Raw genomic sequence first — 27,156 nt, 5'->3', positions numbered from 1 at the left:
CGGCGCCGCCCCGGGGCGGAGCGCGGCGGAACGATGGCGGCCGCTGTGGCGGCGGCCGTGGCGGTGGCGCTGGGCGCGTTGCTGCTGGCGCAGGGCCGCACGCAGCCGGGCGGAGAGGGGCCCACTGCCGGGCCGCCGCCGCCGCTCAAGATGGACCAGGCCCTTCTAATGGTCCGCAACGAGCCGCCCGTGCAGGGCCTCCGCTTGCTCGCCCGCTCCGCAGCCTGCCACCGGGTGAGCGCGCCGAGCCGGGCGGAGACCGGCCCGCGGCCTGCGGCTCGGTTCGCCTCACCCTCCGCTTCCTCCGCAGTGCTCCTACCAGCTGCTGGCCGACGTCCCGCCGAGCGACGGCGGCCCGAGCGCGGTGGCGGTGGTGGACACCCAGCATCCGCTCAGCCTGCTGCTCAACGGCTCCCAGGCCGGCAGCGAGCTCTGCAAGTAAGTGCCGCCGCCCCGGCTCTCCCGTGTGCTGCTGGGTTTTTGTTTCCCCCGCGCTGCGAATGATGTTGTATCTTTGTCTCCACCTTCACCTCTTTCCTGACCACTGAGACCTAGGGTTCGCCAGGCTCTGGGTTACACTGAGTGGGTCTGGGAGCAGGGGCAGCCTATGACAGGGCCCAGTCTCACATGCAGTGGTGCGAGGAGATGGGTGATGTGAGCTTTGGGAGGGTGATGCTCACCCTGCAGCTCTGTGAGTGATGCCTTGTTATCTACATGGAACAGCAAGTTCTGTCTCCCTTTTCTTTGCAGGATTCAGTATCATTTTGGAGAGTTTGGCAATTACTGCCTAGTGGTAAAGACCCTAAACACAAGTGCCAAAACCATTTCTTGTGACATAGTCGTCAATAAAGGCCCCATCAACAGCTACCTCCGTATGTAATGCTCAGCTTTCCTCTTTCATTCTGCAACATGCATGTCTCAATAAAGCCAGCTACCTGAAATGCCTCTGTAGCTACCTGGGTTGTATTGAAGCATGCAGTGGGTCTGCACGTCTTCTCTCTCAGTATTTTGCCTCCTTACGTTTTACATCCCTGCCTGGAGGCCCTGGCCAAAATCAGGTCTCTTCACTTGAGATGCCCTGTGACCACAACATTTTTGGAGCAGAAATTGGCCTCACAAAAATCAGTGGGCATTTTATCCAGAGGGAGATTTTATCATTCTTGGTTCTTCTTTCCCTCCATGTTTCTGAACACACACAGGACTCTTGTTCTTCCCTCTGTCTTGCTTCTCTTATAAAACAGGAAACAAATCTTAGTATTTGGATTTCTGTTTTGTAGTCTTTGTGCTTTTAATTTTAAGCCCGCTGCCTTCCTTTTTTTGTTCATCTCCTTTCTCAGGTCTTCTTTAAGCTCTCATCTCTTCCATTCCACTCCTTTGCATTAGGCTTTTCTTCAGTCCTTCCAGTTCTCCAGCTATACAGAAAAATCCTTCACTCTTTCAAATGCTGTTACTCTCTCCCTGTACTCATTGAGGCTATCTCTGAGTCTCTAGGTTTTTCATCAGAACATACAGCACATCAACGCTTTCTTCACTATTGCTTCAGTGTGCATTTATTTTGCCTTTTTATGCCAAGATGTGCAGTTACTGATTGCTAGCCTGCTTCACTTTTGTTCTTTCTCTCTGTGGGACTCAGGCTGGGGATACATATTCTGTGGAGAAAGTGGGGTGATGGATGGTGGGATGAGCTGGTTGTCGTGTTTGTATCACGCTTGACCAGACTCCTGCCAATGAGCAGTTTTGCTGTGTAAGATACGGAGTTGTGTTCTTCTCTTCCATGTAGCTATCCTCTTTGCATTCCTGGTTTACTCGGGGATCCTTGCTATCCTGATCATCTGTCGCCTTGTTATGAAGTAAGTGAACAGCATGGTAACACCTCCTCATGCGTGAGATGGGGTCACCCATTTAAAAGTAGCATGGTAGTGCTTTGGAGTTCCTGCTTGCAGGTAACACCCTGCTGCCAGGCTGCCATGTACAAGTCAGGCTGTGGTAGCTGTCCATGCAATGACAAATGCAGGGTGATGTGATTTCTCTTGAGGAACATCTTACAGCTTGCTAGCTTCTATGCAGAGCAGTTGCTGGAGAGCAGCTGACATCAGCCGTAAGCTGATACACACTCTGCTTTACCCTCCCGGGACGCATTCCTGGGAACAGCCTCAAATCATCAGTGCAAATAGTGGGACCTAAGCATCTTCAATAACTATGATATTCTGTCATGTGAGCTGAGTGACTTGAGTCCCTGTCTGTGGACAGCCTGAGAGCAGAGATCCCAAATTTAATCTTGTAGCAGCACTGTCGGGTGAATGGATGTAACTGGGGTCACAGGTACTGGTTGTATATCTGTATCGCATACATAAACTGGAGAAACATGAGTAGGGGCCATCCTAGCTTTTGAGTTATGCTACTAAATAGTTGACATTAAGATGGACTTGGCTATGAAGTAGCCAATTTTTGTTTTGTTTTGTCTTTTAAACTGTTACTAATTTTCAGAATTGGTCCAGTCAGAAACTGGGTTTACAAGAAACTGAACCCTAGGGAAACTGATCGTCTGATTAATTCTGTGAGTGACCAAAGTACCTTTCATTTGCATTTGGTGGTGGTGGTTTAACCTCAGAATAACGCATGCTGTTTTGGCATCTGGGGGTTTATTTATGACTTGCCATTTTCTTATGCCTATTGCCTTTGCCAAATCTTGTACTGCTGTCAGACAGGCAGCTTTATGTCAATGGAGAGTGCTGGGCTGGGTTTCCAGGTTGGAGTTATGGATTCCTCACAGAACTCTTGCAAGCTGGGAATATGTAGCTTTCTGCCCTCCTTAGTTGCCTTGCAGGACATGCATCTGTGAAAACTGTCCCCGTCTCATGCAAGCAGTGTAAGGGTGGGGTTGAAGTGCCAACTTGTGTGTCTGCTTGCAGCACAATAGGAATTTTCATGTAAGCTAAGCTTAGGATTCCTTTGACAGCCCTAGAGTTGGTATTTCTGTGAGCCATGTTTGATACTAGATGGATTGTCACAGTCTGGGCTTCATATGTCTGAACCTGAGTCAGAAGAGCTGGGAGCACAGCTCTGGAGCAATTCTTGATGTTGCTTATCTCCAATTATCTATGTTAAAGCAATGTTGCTGCCTTATGCTGTCACTGGAGGTGATCAGAGTGGTTTAGGGAACCCGTCTGGAAAGAAGCCAGTCCTGCTTTTAAAAAGATTCAGTTTTTTGCTGGTTTATCTCCCTGAACGTCTTCTCTGTGGTGCCAGACAAGTGCTGATGGGATGGGATGGGACTGGTCCTGTTGATGAGAGTCAAGCAGCTGGATGTACTCAGCTCAGTTGTAAAGCTGCCCTCACAGGGCTGGCAAGTCTGTGGCTGATTTGGATTGGACCAAGCTCCCACAAATCTGAAACGTAAGGTTTTCTCACTGGCTTATTGTTTCCACCCTGGTCAAAGATGGAGTACAGAGCATCTGCATTTTCCTGTCAAATACTGTTGCCACACTATAGAGCCACTAGGGGGTTAGAAATAGCAAGCGGGGAAGCAAAAAGAAAAGGAAGATGGGGAGAATCAGGACAAACACAGTGTGCAAACCCATGCAGTTCCACAGCCAGCCACTGACTTGCTTTTCCTGTATCTGATTTGTTCTTCCAGGAGCTGGGGTCCCCAAGCACCACAGACTCCCTTAGCAGTAATCCTTCCCCACGTCTGTGGTGCGCAACCTCTCGGCAACGACTGCGCTCCTTGGACACCTTCCGAGGGTGAGTATAAGATCTTGTCCAAAAGCAGCTCCCCCGAGGGGCATGAGATTTGTCCAAATACAGATTGACAGTATATGGAAATATGTAGCAGTTGAACTGTTCAAGCATTTAAACTGAAAGATAATCAAAATTGTAGTTATTACTGTTGAAGCCTTGCCACAGATCTAGTTTGAGGAAATGATAAAGCTGTGGTTCATGGTGGAAAAGAGCAACTTACATTCAGCATGAAAATACTGTGTGAAGGTGCTTACTTCAGTTCACTACCATGATCTTTGAGATACTGCTCCCTGTTCAGCAAATCTGGAAACTTTGTACTGAATCTTTGAAAATAAACTGCGTTAGATCTCACAGTTGGAAATGTTTTAATGGAATGAATGTTGACTGTGTTTGTACATATGTATTTCATTGAAATGTGGTACTTTCTGTGTTTTCATTGTTTCTTTTTAGCCTCTCTCTTATAATTATGGTGTTCGTTAATTATGGAGGAGGAAAATACTGGTTCTTCAAACATGAGAGTTGGAATGGTAAAGTACAATTGGGACACAGATAATCTGCATTTTAAGTCTGATATTTAGCTATAGTTACCTGCTGCATTGTGTTTAGTTGAAGGTTGGGATGCTCTGCTGGTTTGCATCCATACTGTATCTAGCCCATTAGGCTGATGGCAGAAGCAATGCATGTGCAATGATGGATTAATTTCAAATCACAATCTGTTTTTAAGCTTGTTGTTTTTGACATAACATTTTTGGCTTTTAAGAACCATGGTCATTAAGCAGAGTCTAGTACTATAGTCAGGCCCAAGTTTGATGCTGTGCAACCATAATGCTGTGCTTAGCAAGCTGATGGGGGAAGGGTTGTGCAGTGTGTTGCCCTGGTGGAGAATAGCAAGGATTCCTTCCCTGAAATCTTTCCCGAGACAAAATTATGAACGTGTTTTTGAGGAATGGTAAAAGCAGTGAAGCAACATGATTGGATCTTTATGTTTTGCTTATAATGTGTTTTAGATTTTGTGGCGTCAAATGACTGCAAAAAGCCTGCAGTTCCTCTGAAAACAATAATGCTGTTAAAGTTTAGGGAAGTTTTGAAGAAAATAATGTGTTCCTTCTTGTTTCTTTTATAGGGTTAACAGTGGCAGACCTGGTTTTTCCATGGTAGGTCTTCCTGAAGAGTAGTGCATCAATTGATGTTAAGGGTTGCCAGGGGAACATTGCATCCTCCCTGCCTTTGTATGAAAATGGATTTGGAGGGGGAGATTTGTGTTAAACAGCTGTTAGGAACCTGCCCCTCTTGATGACAATGTTGTCCCTATGAACCAGTAGAACAGCTAAATGCTCTTAGCTGCTTTGTGTCCTCTTTCTGTTCTGTAGGTTTGTGTTCATCATGGGCACATCGATAGCATTGTCACTGAACTCCATGCTGAGGTGGGGAAGTTCTAAGCAGAAGGTGCTTGGGAAAATCCTCTGGAGGAGCTTTCTGCTAATCCTGCTGGGAGTCATAGTTGTGAATCCCAATTACTGCCTTGGAGCATGTGAGCAAAACCCTATTTCCGTTGTTCTGCCTCTTTAGCTGGACTTCCTCCTGTAGGAGACTGACACAGTTCTTTCTGTTTGACCCCTGTGCTGGGCATTGTTTATCATCTTAGTGTTGACTTGCCCAGGGCTATGACTTATAGATAATCAAGTGGCAGAATGGAGGTGTCCCACACACCTGCAGGTGCAGTGGCTCTCAGCTCTGCCTGGGGAAGAATGGCTTCGTATTTATGGAGGAGCCCATGTCTGTTCCTCTTTCACATTGTGTGTATTTTTTCCAGTGTCCTGGGAAAATCTGCGCATCCCTGGAGTACTCCAGAGACTGGGACTGACGTACCTAGTGGTTGCTGCTCTTGAACTCCTGTTTACAAGAGCTGGCGCTGACAGTGGCACTTTGGTAAGTTACGTGGGAAGGTAACACATGATACTGGCAGTAGGGTTTGGGAGCTTCTCTTGTTTGAGCATAAAGAACATGTAGCATCTTATTTGTTGTGCAACACAGCGTGACCTGGTGAAAATGGCAGGGAAAACACACCTTTCAGTTTTCCCCTCTGCATTTTATCTTGTCTATCTCTGCTTTATTTGAGCATTTCACCGATCCATCCTGATGGTGTTTAGAAGCAGACATTCCCAGGCATTTCTGATGACTTTCCACTGCCAAGGGACCGCAGGGACGGGCATCTCTATGCTGAATCCTGTGGCCTCTGTTTTGTCCGGTTAATTTTGGCAGTGTTTTTCCACAGCAGGGGAAAGTAATATTGCTTTTTGGCTTTTCTGGAATCTGTTTTCCCAAAAGGCTTTTGTTCTCCTCAAGAATCAAAATTCCTCATTACATTTTCCAAGCTGAAAAACATTGTGGGTTTTTGTTTTGGTTTGTTTCCCGCTCCCCTCCTCAAAGAATTAAGTGTCAGGAAATCATCTATGAAGATGAAAGGTCCATTGGCCGAACCTAATTTTCAACAAAAACAGCCCTCTCTTGTAACTGGGGAACTGCCCGTCAAGAAGTACAGGATGTCCCCAAGGGCATGTTTTTCACTTGCCAGTTAATATTTCTCTTTCCATCCATCTCATGCAGGAGATGTCATGTCCTGCTCTGCAGGATATTCTCCCCTTCTGGCCACAGTGGATCTTCATTCTGGTGTTAGAAGTGATTTGGCTGTGCCTGACCTTTTTGTTACCAGTGCCAGGTTGTCCCAGGTAAGACTGCACTCAGACTACTTTCTGTGGGGCATCAGGCTAAGTATTTTCTACCTGGCAGGAGAAAAAACAGTTATAGGGACAGGACAGAGATGAAAACTCTAAGGGCAGCAGGTTGAAGGGAAGAATTTATTGTATAAAAAATCTTTTACTTTGGTATAAAATAACTGGTGTGAAAAGGTGACATCATTGCTTCTGTGAGTAGAAGAGGCTTGCAGTTTCCCTGAGGCCTGTGTACAGCAGTATACCATTATCACAACATCATCTCGAGTCCTGGGTCAGTACCTGCAGAGGAGGTAGAGCAGCCAGCTGGAGAACCAGAGCTGAATTGAAGCTTTGCTCTACGTTCCTGCCCATAACCTTGAGAGCAGCTGTCACATAGGACCTGCATCTCACAGTGTGCCTCTGGACAGAGAATACATCTAGCATCGGTGCTTTAACTTGTTTGTTTTTGTCCTAGGGGCTATCTCGGTCCTGGGGGCATTGGAGATTTTGGAAACTATCCTAACTGCACTGGAGGAGCAGCTGGTTACATTGATCGTTTGGTTCTTGGAGAAAAGCATATATATCAGCATCCCTCTTGCAATGTAAGTAGGTTTTGGTTTGCAGTATGAAGCTGCAAGCTACCACCAAGTGCAGCTGTGAGGAGGGGCTTGGGAAAGAAAGGATACTGGTTGCTTGGGTGCCTTGTAATAACTGCTTTATGTTTAAGGTGCTTTACCAAACAACAGTGCCATATGATCCTGAAGGGATCCTGGGGACCATAAATACCATTTTAATGGCATTTCTAGGACTGCAGGTACCTCTTTCTTTTTTTTGTGTGTGTGTGTTGCATGGGAAAATCTGAGAGCATCTTGGAAGTGGGGAGGCAACTTATTTTATTTGAGGTTGAGACTGGCTCTAACAAAATCTTTTCTAGAGCAATGCTTTCAGGCCATGTAGCCTAAGGTGGGCGTCAGAGAAGTGGAATCTAACCTGGCAGTAACTTGAAAAGGAGCACGTGGTCCAAGCAGGCTGGGATGGATGCGGTGCCAAGAAGCTGTTTGGGCTGGTCAGGGAGTTGGCATCAATTCGTTCCTTTGTGCAGTCCCTTGCTGAGGGTTGGGATGTGGATTTTGAGTCACGATGTTGTCCTAACGAAGTTGCTCGTTTTGAGAGCCAGATATTTTTACAGGCCTTAATTCACTTTTTGTATTCTGCTTATACTAGGCAGGAAAAATTATCTTGTCATACAAAGACCAGCACAAACAGATTATGATCCGATTCTTTATCTGGAGCATAGTAATGGTAAGTTATTTCACCTAGTATGGTCTAAATATCACTGGGTAGCTCCTTAATAGACCCGTCTTCTTGTTCAACACTAACTGTCTGGAATGTTGCAGTGGTTATATAAACTTTTGTAACTTTTCTATTGCAGGGAATTATTTCTGCTGCCTTAACAAAATGTTCTAAAGAAGAAGGGTTTATTCCCATAAACAAGAACTTATGGTAAGCTGAGAACTTTTAGTTTGACTTTCTTAAAGTATTATTCTACCTGCTTTCCCTTTCTTGTATTGTGATCTGTATGCATCACTTACCTCTCTAACCTCCTATTGAAAATGTGCATAGGTCAACGTCATACGTGACAACCATGAGCTGCTTTGCCTTCATCCTCTTATTGCTGATGTATTACCTTGTGGATGTGAAGAGACTGTGGTCAGGTGCTCCATTTTTCTACCCAGGTCAGTGAAAACACAGCAGGAAATGCATTCCTTCCAGTTCTTTCTGAACTATCCAGTTATGTTTCTGTACCTCCTTTGTCATCAGAAGAGGTGGGATTTCGAAGGAGGTCAAACTGATTAGCTTGAGCTGAATTTTTGCACAGAATTGAGAGACTAGACCAGAAATTTAAGGGAGATGGACTGCCAGTATTTAAATGAAGGCTGGAAGCAGCTGTTGCCACATGACCGTTTTAAGTTTCATCTTGAGTTCAGGGAGCAGCTGCCTAGCACCAAGCAAAATACCACAGCTGGCTCACAGTTGGTTTGGAAAGGGCTGTAGAATCTTAGCTAACTTAGTGGGAAACTTGAAGGCCTGTCAGCAGAGTAATACCACTTCTGAAGATGTGGAAGACAAAATCCCCTGGGCAGCCACATAGGTTCTCTCTGTGTTTTTAGATAAGCCTGTCTCCCAAAGCGTCCCATTGTGGTTTTAACCACACTGGGCTCTGACAAACATTTGAGGACAGAGTGCAAACCCACAGCATAGGGAACATTTCTTGAGCTCTGGTATCTGGACAGGAAGATGGGTAGGGTAACAGCACAGTATCATATCTCCTACCAGAAATCCCACAGCTTTGAAGGGCAGTCAGCATTTGTTTGGAAAGGCAATAAATCTGAACAAATAGGTCAGCACCCAGCCACTCTAAGGACAATAACTGTGATTATTCTTGTCAGTAGAATGTGGGAGCATCGATCCGGTTCTATGTTCAATTTAGGAAGTAAGTTATCTGCATTTCTCTTCAATAAACGTTCTCAGGGGTGAAGGCGTGTGAAAGCAAACACTTGTGCATAGCATCCTTGGAGCAAGGAACATTAGCTGTTGGAATTGGCTGTCACTGTTTCAATGCCATTCCATTTCATAAGCCTGGCATGTCTATGTATGCTTCTTCTGCAGCAAGCTCCTGCCTGCTCTTCGGAGCGCTAACACCTGTGCTTACTTTCAGGCATGAACTCAATCCTGGTCTACATCGGACATGAAGTGTTTGAAAACTATTTCCCTTTCAAGTGGAGGATGCAAGACAGTCAATCCCATGCAGAGCACCTGACTCAAAACCTCACTGCAACAACTCTTTGGGTCATAATATCATATTTACTTTACAGGAAAAAGATATTCTGGAAAATCTGATGGAGGTGGTCAGGTAGGACTACATGCTCTTGAAGCGAGGGCATAAGATGGGTTGGCCTGAGATGCTGTCACTTCTGCTGGGTTGCATTAATAAAAAGGGATCCTAGATCAAGTTTACATTTCCATGGACATCGTGATCAAGACCTTTTGTGACTTAAGGACCATATTTTTGTATTTAGCTAAAATTTATTAATCTGCTGCAGTTGCTCTATTTTTACTTTCAGCACTTTTAAAATATTTTACTGATCTCCTGCTTTTGTACAGGGAAACTGACCATATTGCAACATTTGGATATTTAAAGACAGCCTGATGGTGCTCATTAAGGGAACTTGGTGATGATTGCAAGGGATTAGCAGAAGGGACTATGGTTGCTGTCATTGCATGTGACAAGGCACCTAAATCAGAAGCTGGGGCTTGTATAAGCCCTTGGCACCTGCAATACCCCACCACTAGCTATGAGCACACATTTGGTCCAGCCAGTGTCATGTCCCCCTTGTGGAGGGAGGGAGGAGTGACTGGATTAGCAGATGCCTCCAGTTATATTAAGGTGAAATGACACCCAAGATCTGTACATAAGAGGAAAAAGGATCAATTTAATAAGAGAATTCTACAGAACAGTTATCGCCTATGTGTTGGCTCCCTCACAATTACACCTAGTACTTGAGCTGTGCAGTTTTTGAGGAAGTTCAAGTAAGCCTTGTGTTACTTCAAGAGGAAAAGGAAAAAGGAAGAAATAGAGATCACCAGTCCTGGATCCAGCACCAAGCCTGCTGATGGGGATGTTCCACATGGCGAAAAAGGGAAGCAGCAGCACCTAGAAGGGCCAGGATGAACCACCCAACCCCCCAGCCTCTATTTGGGATTGTAGTTGGCTTCAGTTCCAGGATCAGCTTCCAGGCCTTATTGGACCTGTCCCTTACAATGTGTTTGTTTTTTTCACTGGGTAGCACTGGGTGTGTCCTCAGCTCTGCACTTGGGTGAGCAGTCAGAAACTGGGGAAGTGCTGGGGAAGGTTCAGGGCTGCCTGTGTGCTGCAGGGCCTCAGCTCATCTGTTTGCCTTTTGCTGTTATCTGGGCTGGGATCAACCCCAGCATCCTGCAGCAGCCTGCTGCCAAAGACCTCTTCAAATGGGTTATTAATTGGCATGCTGCTCATACAGCTTTAGCAGTTCACCTATGTATATTCCGGATCTTTGTGTTACATACCTCTCACATGCTACACTCAAAGTGGAGGAGGGCAAAGCACTTTGATACCGAAGTTCAATCAGAGCAATCCTCTTTATAAATGGACTTGCATGAGGGCTCCGAATATAAAAACCAGCAATGCAGACCAATTTAACTCAGTTGTAAGATATTAGTCAACTCACTTCTGTTGTGATTTCCAAACTAATGCTAATAAAAAGCCTGAAGTAACAACAACTGTTCTCTTGAGTACGTATATGGAAGGAAATAATTAAGACACACACCTTAGTATAATGCCTATGAAAAGAAGAAAAAAAAAAAAACAACTAACCAATTCCAGAAGGCTTCTTAAACCAAGTTTTATTTATAAAGTTTGATCCACCTCCACGAGGAAACCAAGCAGTGACCAAGTACTGAGTTGTGTTCATGTACTGCAGAACTTGTTGCTCACAGGGAACTTCTGTACCTTTAGACAAGTGATTTTTCCACTGCCCTGCTGCTTCTGCTAGGATAACTCAAAGCCTTCCTCTCTCCCCCTGAGAGAGGGTACATTGTGATCCAGTCCATTCAAGAAAGAGTCTGAAGGAGCAGTATTTTCTCATTAATGCAGAACCTATGCAAGACCACCATGAGATTTTCCCCACAGCGTGAGACCTGGCGCTCCATGGCCAGGCGGAAGTCTTCTTTCACTCCTTTAGTTATACCGCGGGTGACTGTGTGATGCCTTAAGCCATGAAGGAAAGAGAGAGACAAAAAAACAGATCAGGGTTATTTGCTGCACTACAGAAATGTAAAAGGCACTACACGTCACTACCTGCGCATCTATCATACCTGAGTTTATAGGAGGAGATCTGAAGCTTGTACTAGGCTATTTAAAAAGAAGAAAGTGTTCAGTAGTGTAAAAGTCTTCCAAAAGCTTGGAGTTCTATAAGTGACTATGTTTTCAATGCTCTGGTTATAGTGGCTGTTAGGAAAGAAAACATTGCAGTTCTGGCTAACGGGAGAATGTGTTCTGTTTACCTCACATTTTATGACATTCTGCTTGCGTGGAGGGTGCACTAAGGAGGCACAGAATCCTATGGGTACTAATTAAAACAAGGTGCAGTGAACCCTTCACAAACCAACACAAAGCACAGAAGTCAAGCCAGGCTGAGTGTGCACCAGTAGAAGTCGCTCTTAGGGAGATACTAGACAACAGGAATGCATTTATTCTAAGCAGAGAACAAAAGGGCTGCTAACTGAGCAAGCTAAAGCACTTCTGGCTCGTAAAACTCAGACTACTGCCCTGGAAAAGGCCTTTCTTATTAATGGCTCTTTTTCCTCATGCTGGCCTGTTATGCTCAGTAGCTGAAGTCTTGTCTGTAGAACAGTGTTCTGCAGTGTCAAAGCTCCAGGCTTCACTCACACTGATCCAGAACTCTGTACATTTAGATCAAAACTTCGTAGCATCTAGCTGCAAGCCATACATGGTCCAGGAGGCAAAGGGTATGTCCTGAAATGAAAGCCTTAGCGCTACTAAACAGCATAAAACAAATAAGAGAGAAAAGTACAAAAATGTTAGCTTTGAGAGAAGTCCTGAGTCAGAGATAAGAAGCGAAGATCTGGACCAAACCCAGCATGCACAGTGAAAGACAGAAAGGAAACAAATGGTGAAGGCACACCAATGCTGGAAATGAATGGCAAAGTCTAGGAGTTACCCTAATAAAAAATAACATCCCACCATCAATTAAATCTTCAATTCCAGAATTTGAGAGGAAACCTGTCAAAGTGGAATTCTGTTCCCAGTCACTTGCTCTTCTGTTGAAACAGCAGAGACCTCTGTTACACGTGGAAAAGGCAAAGAGACTACTGGAAGACTAGAGCTAGGTTGGGCAAAGCAAAACTGCACTGAAAATACCATCTTCAGTTTACAGGATAAGTCATTTTCCATCTTCACTGCCTTAAACGTTGCTGGCAGGTGAGTGCTACAGTCAGTTAAAACCTAGAGGTTGTAACAACCTACAGCTACCCAGTAAGACAGCAGAACTCTTCGTGTAACAGCCAGACAACAGAAAACATTTCAGAGCAGCTCAGCTGACAAGAAGTAACTGCAAATGGATCCAGTATTATCTTGAAAAGGCTATGTGCTTGCTAATGCATGACTGAACATTGCTACTGTTTTGGCATATTTCTACTTCAGTTTAATTGAAAAGTGATTTATTAAATTGAAAGGACACAGATACTGGCAATTTATGGGAAAAATAAAAATAAATGTTATATAGAACAACATGATTTGCCAGGCAATGTAGGCACAAATGGAGGGGGAAAAAAAAAAGATAGATATTGAATAAGAAGTTGCTGAAAACCATGGGCAGTAAAACATGTTGACGAAACACAGCACACTATGAGTGGGATTTTTCCACTTGGTACCTGTCAGCAGTCTGTATGTTGGGCTGTAGCACAGGTATGAATTCCTGCTGCAGTAACCCCATGGGAGGGCTAGAAGTCCTTTAAAAAACAGCAAATAGCAGTATTCAAACACCCACACACCAATTCATCCTATGGTGCAAAACAACCGTCCAGAAAAAAATAAAAAGGGGCAAGAGAGAACTAAGATGAGCCCAAGAGCAGTATGACCACCAAGCAGTCTAAGGAGTGCAGGACCTGAACAGCACTGAACATACAAACATCCCCAAATTTCACTGTTAAGGCTGTTCTGCAAATGAAACCTAAATAGATATGCATATTTGTGTGGAGAAACAACAGTGGTAGGTGCAGAAACCAATTCACAGTTGTAACACAATGAACTGTCATTGCTTGTCCCAGGAAGCGTGCCCATCAGAAAATATTTAATCCATGGGTGTCCAACCTTTTGTCTTGCCTAGGCCGTGCTGAGTGAAGACAAATTGTCTTGGGTCACATATTATATATAGTATTTATGAATATATTAACTATATTCACATCAGTATCAAAACATTTATTTTCAAGGTAAACACAGGATAAGAGGGCAGTAAAACTAGAGGGCTGGAGAGGAGCACCGCAGATACCACAGTTTCCCTGCACAGCCAGTGAGAGCGTGTCAGTGAAGGGGGAGAGCCCACAGCTTGAGGTAAGGGGTTTGCTGCTGAGCTCAAGCCAAGTGCATGCACAGCAGGTATCAGCCACATTGTGTACATGACAGTATTTGTTAAAGGTTGCATACATAACCTTTAGTTAGATGGCCTTTGTCACTGTTTTGAATTCTAACCATGCACAAATGAAGCTGCTAGAGGGTGGCATAATGTCATTGCAGAAATGCCCACCCAGAGCAACCTCCCTTTGTCAGGAAGGTGACACTTACAACTCGGGTTCACGTGAACTACCATCCAAAAAGTGCCTCAGCTTGTCTTTGTGAAGTCCTCATCTCTGTGTGCTATCTATAGCACGGGAAAATAATCTTACACTTACAGCCTAGAGCAAATCCAATGCTCTATATAGGGAGAAATGGGAAATTTGGTATAGGGACAACAGGCCTAGTTTCTTAACCCAAGTTTCAAAACAGTGTAAATCTTAGAGGCACTCAAGCAGTGTACAAAATTCAGATGCTAAGGAGTTGAGAAGTAAACTTGGACATATATGGGTCTACTATTGAGTTAGGTGCCTATCTTCAGATCTCGCAGATGCGCTTTCTGGTTAGTATATACAACTTAATAAATACAGATGGAGAGCTATGCTAAATAAAACATTCACCTCAGATAAAGAAAGAACATTTTAGTAGCACAGAAACTCTGCAATACAGATAAGAAAGCTGAAATAAAATATTCACGGGGATTATTCAATTCTGTGAGATTTTTTTCAAGAGCTCTTGTCACGAATGAATACAATATTGGCAAAAATGAATATGGGAAACAGAAAATGCAAAGTATCAGCAAGACACTGTTGGTTCCGTGGTGGCAGATGTTTGTAAACAGAATTCTGCACAACTGTGTCTGCATGACTGTTTGCAAGATCTACAGTCAAAAGTAAACACACCCAAATGCACAATGAGAATAAAAACTATGCTTTCAAGGTGATTTGTTTCACTTCAACTAAGATTTCCTCCTCCACCCTCACGGAGAGATGAGCTGGGATGGGAATAGAGGAAGAAAACTCATCAGCTCTCACATCAAGTTCATGCAGTGTTTGGTAGTCTATGATCAGTCTAATTAGACTGAGATTATCAAAAATAGGAGCATTATATCAATCAGCCACTTCCGGCATACTGTTCTTTTCCTGTCTAACCTCACTAGCTAAGACTGCCATGGGTAATCAGTACAACTATGAAACACATCTTGTCTACAATGGAATTTAAAGGCAAATAATAGCAGAATTCAGAGCTCACTGTAGAAGTCTTGCTGGCTGTGCAAACAATGAGCTGGCTCTACTACCACAGGATGAAACTCAAACTGTGGAGCCTCATATTCCCACAACAGATACAATGAAAGGGAAACCTCACAAGCTGTATATTACATTTTGCTGAACCTGACTACCAAGACCAAACGTCAACTTTTTAAAACCAGTGTGGTTTTAAAACTTCCTGGGTTCAGAAAAAGGAATGGTCTCCCCTGAGGTGTAAGGTGCTGTGGAAAATATTGGTATAAGAATGTAGAATTCACCTGGAAAGAAAACTTTCTATAAGAATTCACAATACAAAAGCTCAGCGTTACAAAAAACATACCTGTCATCCTGTTAATTATGACATGGGATTGCTACACTCATTTATTCTGAGAAAAGATCAGGCAAAAGGATGATTTTTGTCTTTGGGCTGCTATGGCAAAAACCATGAGTGTCCTCCTGTGCATGAACAGTGTCTGAGCTGCCTCTGCAGTCACTGGGAAGATGGTGCAGCAGCTCGAACAACCAGAACTGCTGAGACTTTTGAAAGATGAAAGCCAGTGTGCAGATTTCAGCCTGCAAACCATTTAGTGGTAGATAGGTAATGTCCCAGGAAACAGAGCTGTGCTGGCACACTTGATTAGAAGCTCAGCTGGAGGAGGCAAGTAAGTTAATCAATGCCACCGAGGTCAACACTGTTGGCACTATTTCTGACCCTCAAAACCAGTCCAGCTAAAGAAATATTTGGGGTACCAGGGACTAGATGTCATCTTTTCCCGCTCAGCTCTCTGACAAAGTGTTTCACCTCTGATGGATCTCAAGCACATAAGAGACACTTTACTTTTAGCCTTTTCCAGCTGGACAGGATATTTGACCATGGTAGTAAAATAAGCACAAAGAAATGGACTTCTCCAAGCATTTGCCATCATTCAAAAAACATAACGCTGGTCAGAAGGAGGGCAAAGAAATTTCTGTCTAACTAGAAGCACTGCTCACTACCTGTTCTGACTGGTGAAGTCAGAACAATAAGTAACAGCTGTCATGCAAATTAAAAGTAAAAGCAGTGATCCAGTGAAATAGCACTAAACCATTAAAACTAACTAGAGATAGCAGCCAAGAATTTAGCAGGTGTGGCCTTCAGTGCAGAATGCTCTTGCTGGCAAAGACTATTATGTAACATCATACATAAAGCAGCACACCCTGATTTTTGTTTTCATGCATCCGCTACAAGCAGTGAGATACAGCAAGAGTAGAGAGTTTGAAAACCAAGGGCTTAAAAGAGAACTCTGGAAAACTGACTTACTCATTCAAATTTGGGCACTGTTACTTTATGTTAGGCTCCCATTTTTGAGAACTTTAGCCCAGTTCTACTTAAAGTAAACAGCCGGAATACACTGACCTGAATGGGAACATTGTCAAATTTTACTAGTCTCCCTTTCATAAGACCAAAATGCAACAAGTTCTAATAAACAGTCAGGATATTCCCAAATATTTTGCCTCTTGAACCCTGCAACGGTTCAGTCCAAACTCCAACTCCAATCAAAGAACACTTAGCAAGTTAATTTAATTCATTAATTTTCTTCACCGTCTTGTAATAAGCTGAGGAGTAGAATAAGCTGTTCAGTACGTAGTGATAGATGATCTGCTAATTCAGACAAAAGGTTAGATACTTGGAGCATAATTTATGTTTTATATTAAGTCTTTCATAGCTTTGTTCGTAACAAGTGGTGCTTTCTGTTCAGCACTGTCATTCAGCAAAATTATTACCAGCTTGCACTTGCACCTAATTACTTAAAGTATTCCTGCAAATGCAAGCCAAGCCTCTGGCTGAAAGAACAGTCTGGCATCACTGTAATACATGTAATTCTAAAGCAAATGCAACGCTGAGGAACAAAGTTGTGTAAAAGGAATGTAAAGTTGAAGAGCTTCACAGAAGAGTTCACAGATCAGTGGAAGAGATTATCTGAGCTCCTTATGCAACTCCTTACATTTAAACTCACAGCGATGACAGACTTAATACACTGAATATTAAATAAATGTAACAACAGAATGTAGTTTACTTTAAAAAAAAGCAGAGTGAATACATTTTCATCCTTACTTGATCAGCATTCCTTGATTTGGCAACAGTTCCAGATGGATTTTTCCACCCTCCTGTGTTCTTAAATAAGCAAATTCTTCCAACATATCAATATCTGAAGAAAACGTTAAAGATTTTTCTAAAGGTAAACAATATAGTGAACATCCCTCCTTTTCCTGCTCATCTGAGGTCACACTGTGCAAAGGACAGCCATAATTAACAGCTGTTAAAACATCTAATTTCTAGAAGTGGTAAACAAAATCACAGCATGTATTCCCAGCCCTCCAGAAATTAAGAAAAAATGTTTTTTTGAAGTGCAAAATACACATCAGTCAGTCAATTTCCTTTTGTATGTACAGTCTGACTGCAAGGAAAGCTCATGTCATTAGGACCATCTCTCTCCCAACAAATTCACTGGCTGATTTTACATTCTTTTCCTACACGCTGCATAGCAAGGCTGAGACTGAAGAATATACCCCTGTAATGGTACATATCACCTTCTCTGTGTATGTAAGAAAGCTGACTACACATCAGACATGCTTTGCATGAACCTTGACATAACTTGTTATCTCAACCCCAAAGCTTATCCATACAAAGCACACAAGCAATAGTAATGAAAACAATTCAATTCTTTGAAGACACTTGACCATTTTTGTAGTCAAATTTTTAAAGGATTTTCCATTCTTTAAATAATATGGAATACTATTCACAGAGAGGACCTGCAGAAACTATCCAACAGCTTTCTCAGCAGCCCAGCAAATAATATTGGATGTGAAAGATGTTCCCAGCTAGAGAAAGGATACTTGTGACGTAGTTGAAAAAATTCTCATACTGGAAGTTCCCTTGTTGGCAGATTTTGTTGATGGCTTTCAGGAACAAGTTTTCACCCCTTGGCCACTCATGCTGAAGCAGAACAATCACATGGCCCAAGGCCGTATCATCTCTGTTGTCAGTGAAAGCTCTGAGCTTCAGGGAAAAAAAAAGGCATTGAGAAGATAAGGAAAGTCACGTTACTCTTAGAAATTGACAGGATTTAACTGCATCTGTACAAATACAAAACAAGCTCTTTAAGAAGTGTATTTAATTGCTCTTATATTTAAAATTGGATGGAAACTCCCAGCCAGATTTTGTTAGGTGATTTATAACAAAGTCTAGAGATACAGGCAAAAGTATTTCGAGGTAAATCCTATCTTCTCTGCCTCAGCCTATAATGACTAAATGAGAAAAAGAACAAATGTTTTTCCTGCCCTCAAATAGAAGTGTCCATTCTCAAACCCACTGAGGTGAGAAACTCTTGAAGCAGCGCCCCTTACGCCTAATGCCACCACTGGAATAAGGCCATGCAGTTTCCGCTACATTTGCTAGGCCTTATGGACTTGAGATTTGCAGACTATAGCTTACCTTGAAACAAGCTAATAACAGATGAAGGCAGTAAGGCATGATAGCTCTGCTAGTACACGGCCAAAGCTTCAAATCAGACCCTGAAACAGAATAGTTTATCATAGACTTCTTTAGTGCTCTTCTGATTCTCTAAGTATAGAAAAAATGTGAACAAAGAAAAATGAATAAACACTTGCCTACAATCTCAGATAGGGAAGAAAACTTGAAAGGTAATTACAAATGATTCAAAAGGTGAAGTTAGACATTTAAAAAATATTCTTCCCTTCTCTTTCACTGTGTAAGGACTTGGTCCCCAAAACAATTTAATAGGTATCAGCAGGATACAGATTAACAGAAGAAAAAAAGGAGTCAAGAACTAGCTCTGTTTTTCACAGTATTAGAAGAGAATTATATACATTTTTTATAAACAATGATTAAAATTGAGATGACCCTGAGTTTAGGGTAGCAGCAACTACATACCTTTTCTGAATTTAGACTTTACTTTAGGTTGCTCCTCCTGTACTTTACCTCCTTCTTGTATTGGAAGTAAAATACAGCACATGAGGTCAAGCACCTTTTCACATGTTTGCTATAAAAAGAAGACAAGATAGAAACAAGATCGACAAGAAATAGACAAGTCTAAATTAAGTTTCTTAAGTTAATTACATTAATTAAAAATTTCAGACAAAGCAAAAGGCAAAATTCGCTAGAACTTCTGTAGAATCAGTGAGTAACTTAGTTTGGCTGGGCAAAAAGACATGGTTGTGATATGAATCCCATTAAACAATCTCAGAACTTGAAACCATTTTAACTGTTCTCAAAAGCATTAAATCAGTAGAAATGTGAAATTTGTATCTTGAAATATTACATTTTTCAGTCAATTCTATGAATAGTTTTTGTAAGTTTGTTCTATCCATGGTCAAAATAGAACAGGAAAATGACAATTTAACAATATGACAGAAATGCTGTAAATTATAATGTAATTTTCTAGAGACAGAAAGAGGTCTGAACAGATATATAATTAGATTTCTAATGAAAAATTATTAAGCTGTAGAAGAGGGAAAGACTGTTCCAACAGTACTAGGATGGTTTGAGATCCTTACTCAAGCCTTTATTACTACTATAAATTATAGTTACCAAGTGTATATGGCAGATAATAATGGATACTCAGATTGGGCAAGAAGAGCAATTCTTTTACCTGTAAAACATTGATTCTTCTGCACACCCTGACTTATGTTTGATACCCTACTGGAAGCAGACTGATGGGAAAACTCAAAGACAAATAGGAACCACAGATGACAAAAGACCAGTGAGTGGAATGCTGTACATACCCGGTACTCTCCAAGGGCAAAGTGGCACGTTGCTAACTGGATTAGCGCTCTCTGATTTTCTAGTGATCCTTGCCCTGTAATTTGTTGTGGAGAATGAGAACCCTGAAGAGCTGCCAAGTGATGCAGGCTGCTAATTGCTTTTTTGTACTGTCCCTTTAAAAGGAAGATGGAACAGAATATTAAGGCCTTCTGTGTAACATGGGTAGAAAGACAAAAATTCTTTTATAGAAAGCTTTCAAAACAGTGTGTGTCTAAATAACAAGGCTTCAACATTTCTGTCTAGCAGAAAATTCTCCAGTGATATGCTATGTACATGAATGTGGATCCAGCACTTGCAAGGCTGGAGAAAAACAATTCTGCTTTAAAAAGCCTTTTTATAGACTCTCATAACTGAAACAAATAATTGTGCTCTTTGGAGTTAGCTATTATTTCATTTAGTCAAAGCTTGAAACAGCTTTCCTTCAGCAAGAATAAAAGAATACCAAGGGAAATACATGAAAGAACGACCTTTGTTCTGTGAATGGTAGGATGATGTTTAGAATCTGTCCAATTTATATCGAGATAACAAATTTTAAATCTAACTGATGCATGTTAAAACCTGTGATTTGAAAAATATTTTCCCTGATGGTATCTCAACAGAACGTATGGGAAGACAAACTGCATTTTTATCTCATCACACTATATGCCTACTTGTCTTCTCCATATGCCAATGCTAGCTGGACTCACAGAACAACTACTTAAGACAGGAATATTGTGTAGGGTATCCAGTTTTGTGCTAAGAATGGTATGATTCCATCCCCTAAAGGGTCATACTTTAAAGCATAAGATCAGTAGACACAAAGCATCTAACAAGCTAATCAGAAGAGCTATTCACTAAAAGAAAGAGCAATAGTATGGAGTCATTTTCATTAGTATTTTATCTTTTTTACCTGGTAAATAATCATGTCCGTAAGAAAGATTCTTAACCAAAGCCAGGTTTCAGTCTTCCAAGACAAACAAATTCTGGTGAACTCTGTGTAAGTTATCAGAGAAAAAAAGCAGCACATTATCGCTTTGTGTTAAAAAAAACAATGATCCAGAAAGAAATATACAACTGTGTTTAGAAAACATAAAACAGTATGAATGTTAAACCCTTTAAAAACAGGATACTCTTTCAATGCGATCAATCATATTTCCATAATACTTTCCTTCAGTGTCCAATAAAAGCTGTTTGATGACAGCATTTGCTTACTTTTTAGAAGATAAGTTTGTTTTCAATATTATCACATTAGATATTAACAGACAATATAAATCCAATTTGCTTAAGCATGAACTAGAGCAACTATTAGCAGCATGTCCTCACCTAGAAGCACTACTACTGATCAACTGCTCCTTCAGCGAAAGGAAAGCTGGTTCCAAAAGAAGTGAGTGAACAAGTGAAGACATGAGCAATGAAACAAAAGCCAAGAAACATCCAGAAAAGTAACAACTGAGAACAGCTTCTTACAGAGCCTAGATCAGAAATACTTAAGTATTAAGTAAAAATAGTTAAGATGTATTTCAAAGGTTCCCATTGACAGAAATTCAACTTCAGCAACACTAAAATAACAGCAATAAAAGGTGAATGTAGCATTGTCTGTAGTTAGCCTTACCTTTGTCAAGTGATTCCAGTGAACAGAGCAGCTCCCAGCTCTCTCTTGCCAGTTTAAAGCTCTCTAGTACTTCAATGGAGTTTGCAAGGTCTGCCTTATTAACTGCAATATGACGACTTCGCACCTTCCCAGAAGGATCCTCGTCATCTGAGCTCTGCTTAACAATCAACCAAAAAACAAAGATCCAAAGCTTATATTTACTTGATACGAATCTGAAGTCACAGAAGTTCCACTTAACAAAAGCAAGCAGTCCCAAAACATAGATTCCAAGATCCTAATTTCATAGCCTTTACATGACTTTCCACTATTTCACTTGGCTTTTTTTTTGATATTAGAACTGGTTTGCTACCAAGAAAGTCAGTGGTATAGTGTGATAAAGAGTATCCCAAGAGATTATTCTCTTAGACATGTTTTAGCCAGATTACTGATTGAAGGATACATACTTACATTTTAGCACTCAGTTTAAGCCTTCAGTGGCATAATGCAAAGGAAACATTCTCATGTACTTCTATCACAGAAATTCAATGAAGTGGCTTTTCGTTAATGAAGTGGCTTTCGTTAATGAAGTAAATGTATTCAGTTTCAGTAATGAGAAATAAATTAATTCAGTTCCACCTGTAGAAAATCTGACTGCTATTGCCATTCTTAATAGCTTCTGCAGTCTCTGCCGAGCTCCTTCAAGCTGAAATATTCATATCCACACATACGTGTCTACAGTAGTTGTTACAAAAATTGTTTTACTCTTGCTGTTCTTAGCAAAATGCACGTTTCTATAAAATGGTCAGAAAGTGCTGTTCTGGGGTAGCTCTCAAAATACATCAAAACCTCTACTGTTGAAATTCCTGTATCGGTGCCATCTTTTTCACAAAAAGAAAATCTAGAGAACTTACCATTGTTTTTTCTCTTCCTTCAGCAAGTTTCCTCTTTTTGTGTATGTGTTTGTTACGATCGATATCTGTATCGCCATAGACACTGGTCACATCCTCAAGAAGAATCAGTGGGGCTTGGTTTGGAGCATTTGGGCCTGGATTTAAACATAAATTAGATCTCAACTGATCTGAAAAGTATTGCGCTTACAACAAGGTGATTCTTCCTCCTTCACGCTGAAGGAATATGATGTTAAAGAATAAAATCTGAAATGCGATTCAGTTAATCTGTATAAGCAGCCTCACAGTAAAGGTTAGAACACATTTACCAGACTCACAAGAAATATCTTACATGCTTTAGGATACCTATTTGAACCCTTTTCTTACAGAGCAGTCATAAGTTACGCTCTGGCAGCAAGCTTTTTTCTCATCAAGCATTATTTCATGTTATGTAAATACAATTATTCAACAGGTAAACAGAACAGATGGCTCTGAGCTTAATGGCTACAAACACAGCAATATTTTCAAAACATTCTCGTTATTAGTCAAAATAATGTGCTGACAGGTAATAATGCCTCAAAGAAGCAAGATCTTCCCAGTATAACCATTCAGAGAAAACAGATATGTGCCACACGTGGAATCCTAGGACTCCACGTTTTAACACTGAAGTCTCAAGAGCTACCTATGTGTAACACCTGAGAAGAAAGGAATGGTATTTACTATTCTCCTTTCTCAGAACACCTAAGCAGCCTCTTTGCCTTCCAAAGGATACGTTCTTCTCATTAGCAGGCAAGCACACTGTAATCTTTATTCCAAAATCTCCAGTCTTAAAAATCAAAGCAAACTTCACTTGTGCAGCAAACTTTCCCTTACAGTACTGAAAGCTATACACAGCCATGCTGAGTTTTTCAGCTTAACTGTGGTCTGGATTTGGGCTAGAGTGGGAATAAATCCTAGTAACGCTATACATAATATCTATTCTATTACTTCTCTCTTCACTAGGCTACTGCTGCTAGCTGAGGTTAAAACTCTTTTAACGCTATGTTAAAATCTTTGCTCTAACCCAGTACAGAAGTTGTCCTGAACTACTTCTGCTGATAAGAGTAATGGACTGGGAGAATTTTAAAAAGAATCCATGTCACTTTGTAAACTGATAGTTTCAAAAGACTGCTGAGGAAAGATCTTTGAGGCATTAGCAATGAAAACTCACCTTGGAAGAGAGATGGCTGGATATTGCTGACGTACTGGAATGCATTTTTAAAGAAGACCAGCATTGTAGAATACACTACTTGATTCTTGTATTTAGCATGTGCATCACTATCAAAGTTACTGATGTATCTGCAGAGGTCTTTCATTCTATGTAAAATATCTCCAAAACTTCTGAGAAAGATGGAAAAAAAAATCCAGCATGTAGTTCTTATGTATGACTTAGATCAACAAGGATATAGTTTAGAAACTAATTTGAAAGGGGCTCACATTTTTACTTTATATTATGCAGTCATGAAAGAAAAGATGCACTGAATTTACCGAAAATGTTCCTGATGTTAAAGTCCTTCTCTGGTTAAGAACTGAAAAGATAATTCCTCCTTGAGAAAGAATACCTGTTAAAGTAAATATTTCTCACCTTCTTCCTTTATCCATTTGCCATTCACATCTCATTCCCACCACAGACAATATTTTAAACAGCCTCTCCCAAGGATCTGTAATCTGGGATGATTTCTCTGTAAGACCATCTATTATGTATTTCTGAGAGCTACGTTTGCTTGGAGACATAAGATCGGATGAATCTTGTGAACCTATGAAAACAAACACATTTTTCTCTTTAGAAAGAAATCAAACTAGCTGATGTACACTCAAGGAGAAATGTACAAAGACATTTGAGCTTTCAGGGTAATCAGAGTTGACAGGTTGGATGAAGAGATCTTAGACATTTTTGTTCTACCTCTCCATATATATATAGTGAAAACTAAGTAGTTAATCAATCATGAGACATCTTTATATCAAATGTCTAATGAACATCAAATGCAGCTATTCATCTTTCTGTACGAGATACATTCCACAGAAGTGATGTGTCTATAAGCCATACTTCAGGAAGGATAAAATGTATTTTAGGAATGTCTAATTTTGTAAAAATATTCTTACCTTGATACTGGCTTTCTGTCTGTGTAGATCTAGTTACATAGTTAATATAAAATTCTGCTGCTTTATTTAGGTATTTATATAACAAGCTGGCAGGAAGTCGAACATCAGGGTTGTTAATTATTAGAGGAAGAACATCACACACTAAAATAGCAAACGAACAAAACAAAATCATTAGAGTTTGTGGCATTTTTAAATTCTTCTTGTCCTAAGTCTCTCAATTAGCAATGTAAATTCCCATCTCTGGTAGACAAACACCAGAAAGAATCATAGAAACCAAAGTTGGAAAACTTTAACTCCAAAATTATCTCACTGTCATTCTATAAACTTGTACAATAAAACAAGAATATTAGCATTTTCTTACCAAACAGTTTTCTAAAACAATTCACTGGGGATTCTTGGTCTTCAATATTTTCAGCTTCCAATAACGTTTCTCCAAGGCCTACCTATATAAGCAGAGGAGAAAAACAAACAGTGGACCAGTGTTCTTGGAAACTTTTGGAATTGCAATGCAATGAAGATGAACAATTATTCAGAGACTCAGTAAGAATTAACTATTTCATTGGATGCACTAGTATCTATGCCATTAAACTAGTACCACGTAATACCAGATGAAAAGCAATGCCACGAAATAGCAAAACCAGGACCAAAAGAATGGAATATTCTTTTGCATCTACAAAACAAACACATGAAATGCTTATTATGAGCTATGCTTACCCCATGCTGTACCACAGTCTCTGGGAAGCGTCGTAGAAGTAGCAGTAGCATTTCTGCCCTTTCTAGCGTGTTAAAACACTGCTCTGTGGCCTTCAGTAACATTTCACACTGCACTCGACCAGGAAGGGTTTCAAATAGTCCTTTAAAAAAAGATACGGTAGAACTCACTGCATTTAAACTGCTAAGGTGGGTGATAAAGGGTCAAAGACAAGGTCACTGTGACCATGCTGCATTGACTGAAAACATTTCCTCTTTCAGGTTTTTAATACCAGAGCCTGAAAAAAATCTCTGAATGAAGCCTGTAGGAAACCTGCATTTCTTTGGATGCACTGAACTTATCAAGTAAGAACACTAATGAGTAGAACAGTGAAAAAACATCAGACAAATATGCTTCATTGAGATCTTCACTTACATTCTTTGCTTATGTATCACTTCTAAGATTACTACTAAAAAAATACCTTTTCCACTTTAAATATGCTACGAGACATAGAAAGAAACTCATTATATTCTCCCTGTAAGTTAGATGTATTCTCTATGAACTCCATTCCACAGAAATGCAAACACTTCCTCAATTAGAGTAACCTGTATGCAAGGAGAGACTTGCTGCTTATTCTTACAGTTTCTGACGCTTACCTGCAAACAAGAGATTACAACTTGTTTGGTGTAAACCCTGCTTTCAAAACTGCCCATGGCTGCTAGCAATGAATGCCAAGACCTCAAGTGGCCACTGTCCATTTCTGTAACTCTCACTTTACACAAATTATATCACTCCATTTTAATGACTGTTCTCTGGAATCATTTAGACAATGATCCCTTAGTGACCCTCCACTTACTCTATATACAATCATTACTCTAGCTTACCAGACTGTGCTTTTTGTTCCAGCAGAGAGATGTGTACTTGCCCCACTAGCTATGAAACCAGAGGGCTTATCTTTATGTTCCTTTTGGACTCTCCCTATTCTCAGAGTAAAATCCTTACCTCTTAAAAACTGTGTCTGCTTGTCCTGCGAGTCATTCCTCAGCGCTGCTGTAATAACACTGATCTCCCTCCACACTGCAGGCTGGTCTGGAAAATTCACAAACCTGGAATAAAGTTTGAGGCAAAGAATGCAGAGTGATCTGATAACCTCCTAGCAGGACAAAGCTCCCTGTGGTACGTACATGTCGTAGAGCAGCCTGCCTGCCGACGCCGTCCTCTCAGCGTTCCTCTCGATGGTGTACATCTCGTACTGCAGGAGGGAAGGACAGTCAGGTAGTCAGGCACTGCAGTGCACTGCCCAGGGAGGTGGTGGAGTCACTGACCATGGGAGTGTTCAAGAAACGTTTGGATCTTGTGTTGAGGGATATGATTTAGCTGGGAAGTATTGGTGATGGTTGGGCTGGATGATCTTCTAGGTCTTTTCCAACCTTGGTAATTCTGTGATTCTGTGACAGGACACTGGCATTCCTGAATGCACTATCAATCCTGAATGCACATTATCCTTCCCACTCAAAAAAAAACCCCACAATGGAACAACTCCCCACAAAGGACATGTATGTGAATAACAGAAACTGAGAGGAAACGACTGCAGCACTGTAGAAACAAAGAAGTGGGCTTGGCCTATCTAACCACACACAATGTGTGAATTGTGTATGAATATGCACATACACGCAGCAATACTAACATGCTGGCTTTATTTTTACACAAGCAAAACAATCAGTGAGATCTGTGAGTAGGGTTTCCAGTCAAGTTTAGCGCAAAAACGCCATGTACTTTGGAAGCCATGTGCCCAAGAGGAGCTCTCAGTCTTTACAGCAGCTCCTGTCAGAACGGGCCGGCTCTGTCAGCTCGTTAACACCGCCCCCCAGCCCGTTGGCCGGCGGACCCGTCAGTCACGCAGTCCCGCCGCAAGGCCGTGTGGGGAGCGGCCGCCGTGCCTTCATATGCCGGCGGTGCGGTACCGCTCACCTGGATGTTGAAGTCGGCGGGGTAGAGGCTCCGTGCCGTGATGAGCCAGGCTTTAGCCGCCCATAGATCTCCCGGCACCAGCTCTCGGGCTCGCTTCACCAGAAACTCGCAATCCCCCTGCGCTGACATCTTGCTGCCCACCGCCACGCATGCGCCCCGGCGCCCTGGGGCGGCCTCGTCCGCTCTTCTGCTCCGCC

General features: G+C 41.6%; 2 protein-coding genes across 12 annotated transcripts in view; one reads left to right on the top strand and one right to left on the bottom strand.

The window, feature by feature from the left end:
* The window catches only part of HGSNAT (heparan-alpha-glucosaminide N-acetyltransferase), a 23,035-nt gene extending 8,801 nt beyond the window's left edge, over nt 1–14,234 (top strand). Inside the window, exons 1-18 of one of the 6 annotated variants that reach the window (XM_032444583.1) lie at nt 19–234; nt 311–438; nt 751–872; nt 1,781–1,850; nt 2,488–2,557; nt 3,638–3,744; nt 4,192–4,268; nt 4,865–4,895; nt 5,112–5,272; nt 5,555–5,670; nt 6,349–6,470; nt 6,931–7,057; nt 7,183–7,269; nt 7,680–7,757; nt 7,888–7,958; nt 8,079–8,191; nt 9,175–9,369; nt 13,506–14,234. In XM_032444583.1, coding sequence (XP_032300474.1) covers nt 34–234; nt 311–438; nt 751–872; nt 1,781–1,850; nt 2,488–2,557; nt 3,638–3,744; nt 4,192–4,268; nt 4,865–4,895; nt 5,112–5,272; nt 5,555–5,670; nt 6,349–6,470; nt 6,931–7,057; nt 7,183–7,269; nt 7,680–7,757; nt 7,888–7,958; nt 8,079–8,191; nt 9,175–9,356 — 1,863 coding nt within the window. In that variant the 5' untranslated portion in view covers nt 19–33 and the 3' untranslated portion in view covers nt 9,357–9,369; nt 13,506–14,234. Of the gene's footprint in view, nt 1–18; nt 439–750; nt 873–1,780; nt 1,851–2,487; nt 2,558–3,637; nt 3,745–4,191; nt 4,269–4,864; nt 4,896–5,111; nt 5,273–5,554; nt 5,671–6,348; nt 6,471–6,930; nt 7,058–7,182; nt 7,270–7,679; nt 7,758–7,887; nt 7,959–8,078; nt 8,192–9,174; nt 10,776–13,505 lie in introns of those variants that run through there. The other 5 variants (XM_015861272.1, XM_015861271.1, XM_015861273.1 and 2 more) reach the window with 5 other exon arrangements.
* Nucleotides 10,879–27,156, bottom strand: INTS10 (integrator complex subunit 10). Of its 6 annotated transcripts, none has more exons than XM_015861255.2 (18): nt 26,960–27,156; nt 26,173–26,240; nt 25,991–26,094; nt 25,012–25,151; nt 24,659–24,740; nt 24,298–24,438; nt 23,780–23,951; nt 23,366–23,535; nt 22,180–22,313; nt 21,290–21,446; nt 20,588–20,670; nt 19,659–19,811; nt 18,808–18,916; nt 18,349–18,428; nt 17,751–17,913; nt 16,969–17,062; nt 12,948–13,025; nt 10,879–11,262 (listed from the first exon to the last, which is right to left on the bottom strand). In XM_015861255.2, the coding sequence occupies exons 1-18, from the start codon at nt 27,086–27,088 to the stop codon at nt 11,106–11,108; spliced, it is 2,214 nt and encodes a 737-aa protein (XP_015716741.1). In that variant the 5' UTR covers nt 27,089–27,156; the 3' UTR covers nt 10,879–11,105. The 6 variants fall into 6 exon arrangements, with proteins under 6 accessions (XP_015716741.1, XP_015716745.1, XP_015716746.1 ...); XM_015861257.2 differs by having other exon boundaries at nt 11,106–11,262; nt 21,290–21,443; XM_015861259.2 differs by lacking the exon at nt 12,948–13,025 and having other exon boundaries at nt 26,960–27,153.

The sequence above is a fragment of the Coturnix japonica genome, chromosome 4 (assembly GCF_001577835.2).
Source record: "Coturnix japonica isolate 7356 chromosome 4, Coturnix japonica 2.1, whole genome shotgun sequence".
NCBI classification, from domain to species: domain Eukaryota; kingdom Metazoa; phylum Chordata; class Aves; order Galliformes; family Phasianidae; genus Coturnix; species Coturnix japonica.
Note: the sequence above shows the minus strand (reverse complement) of the source record. Positions and strands in the feature narration are given on the sequence as shown.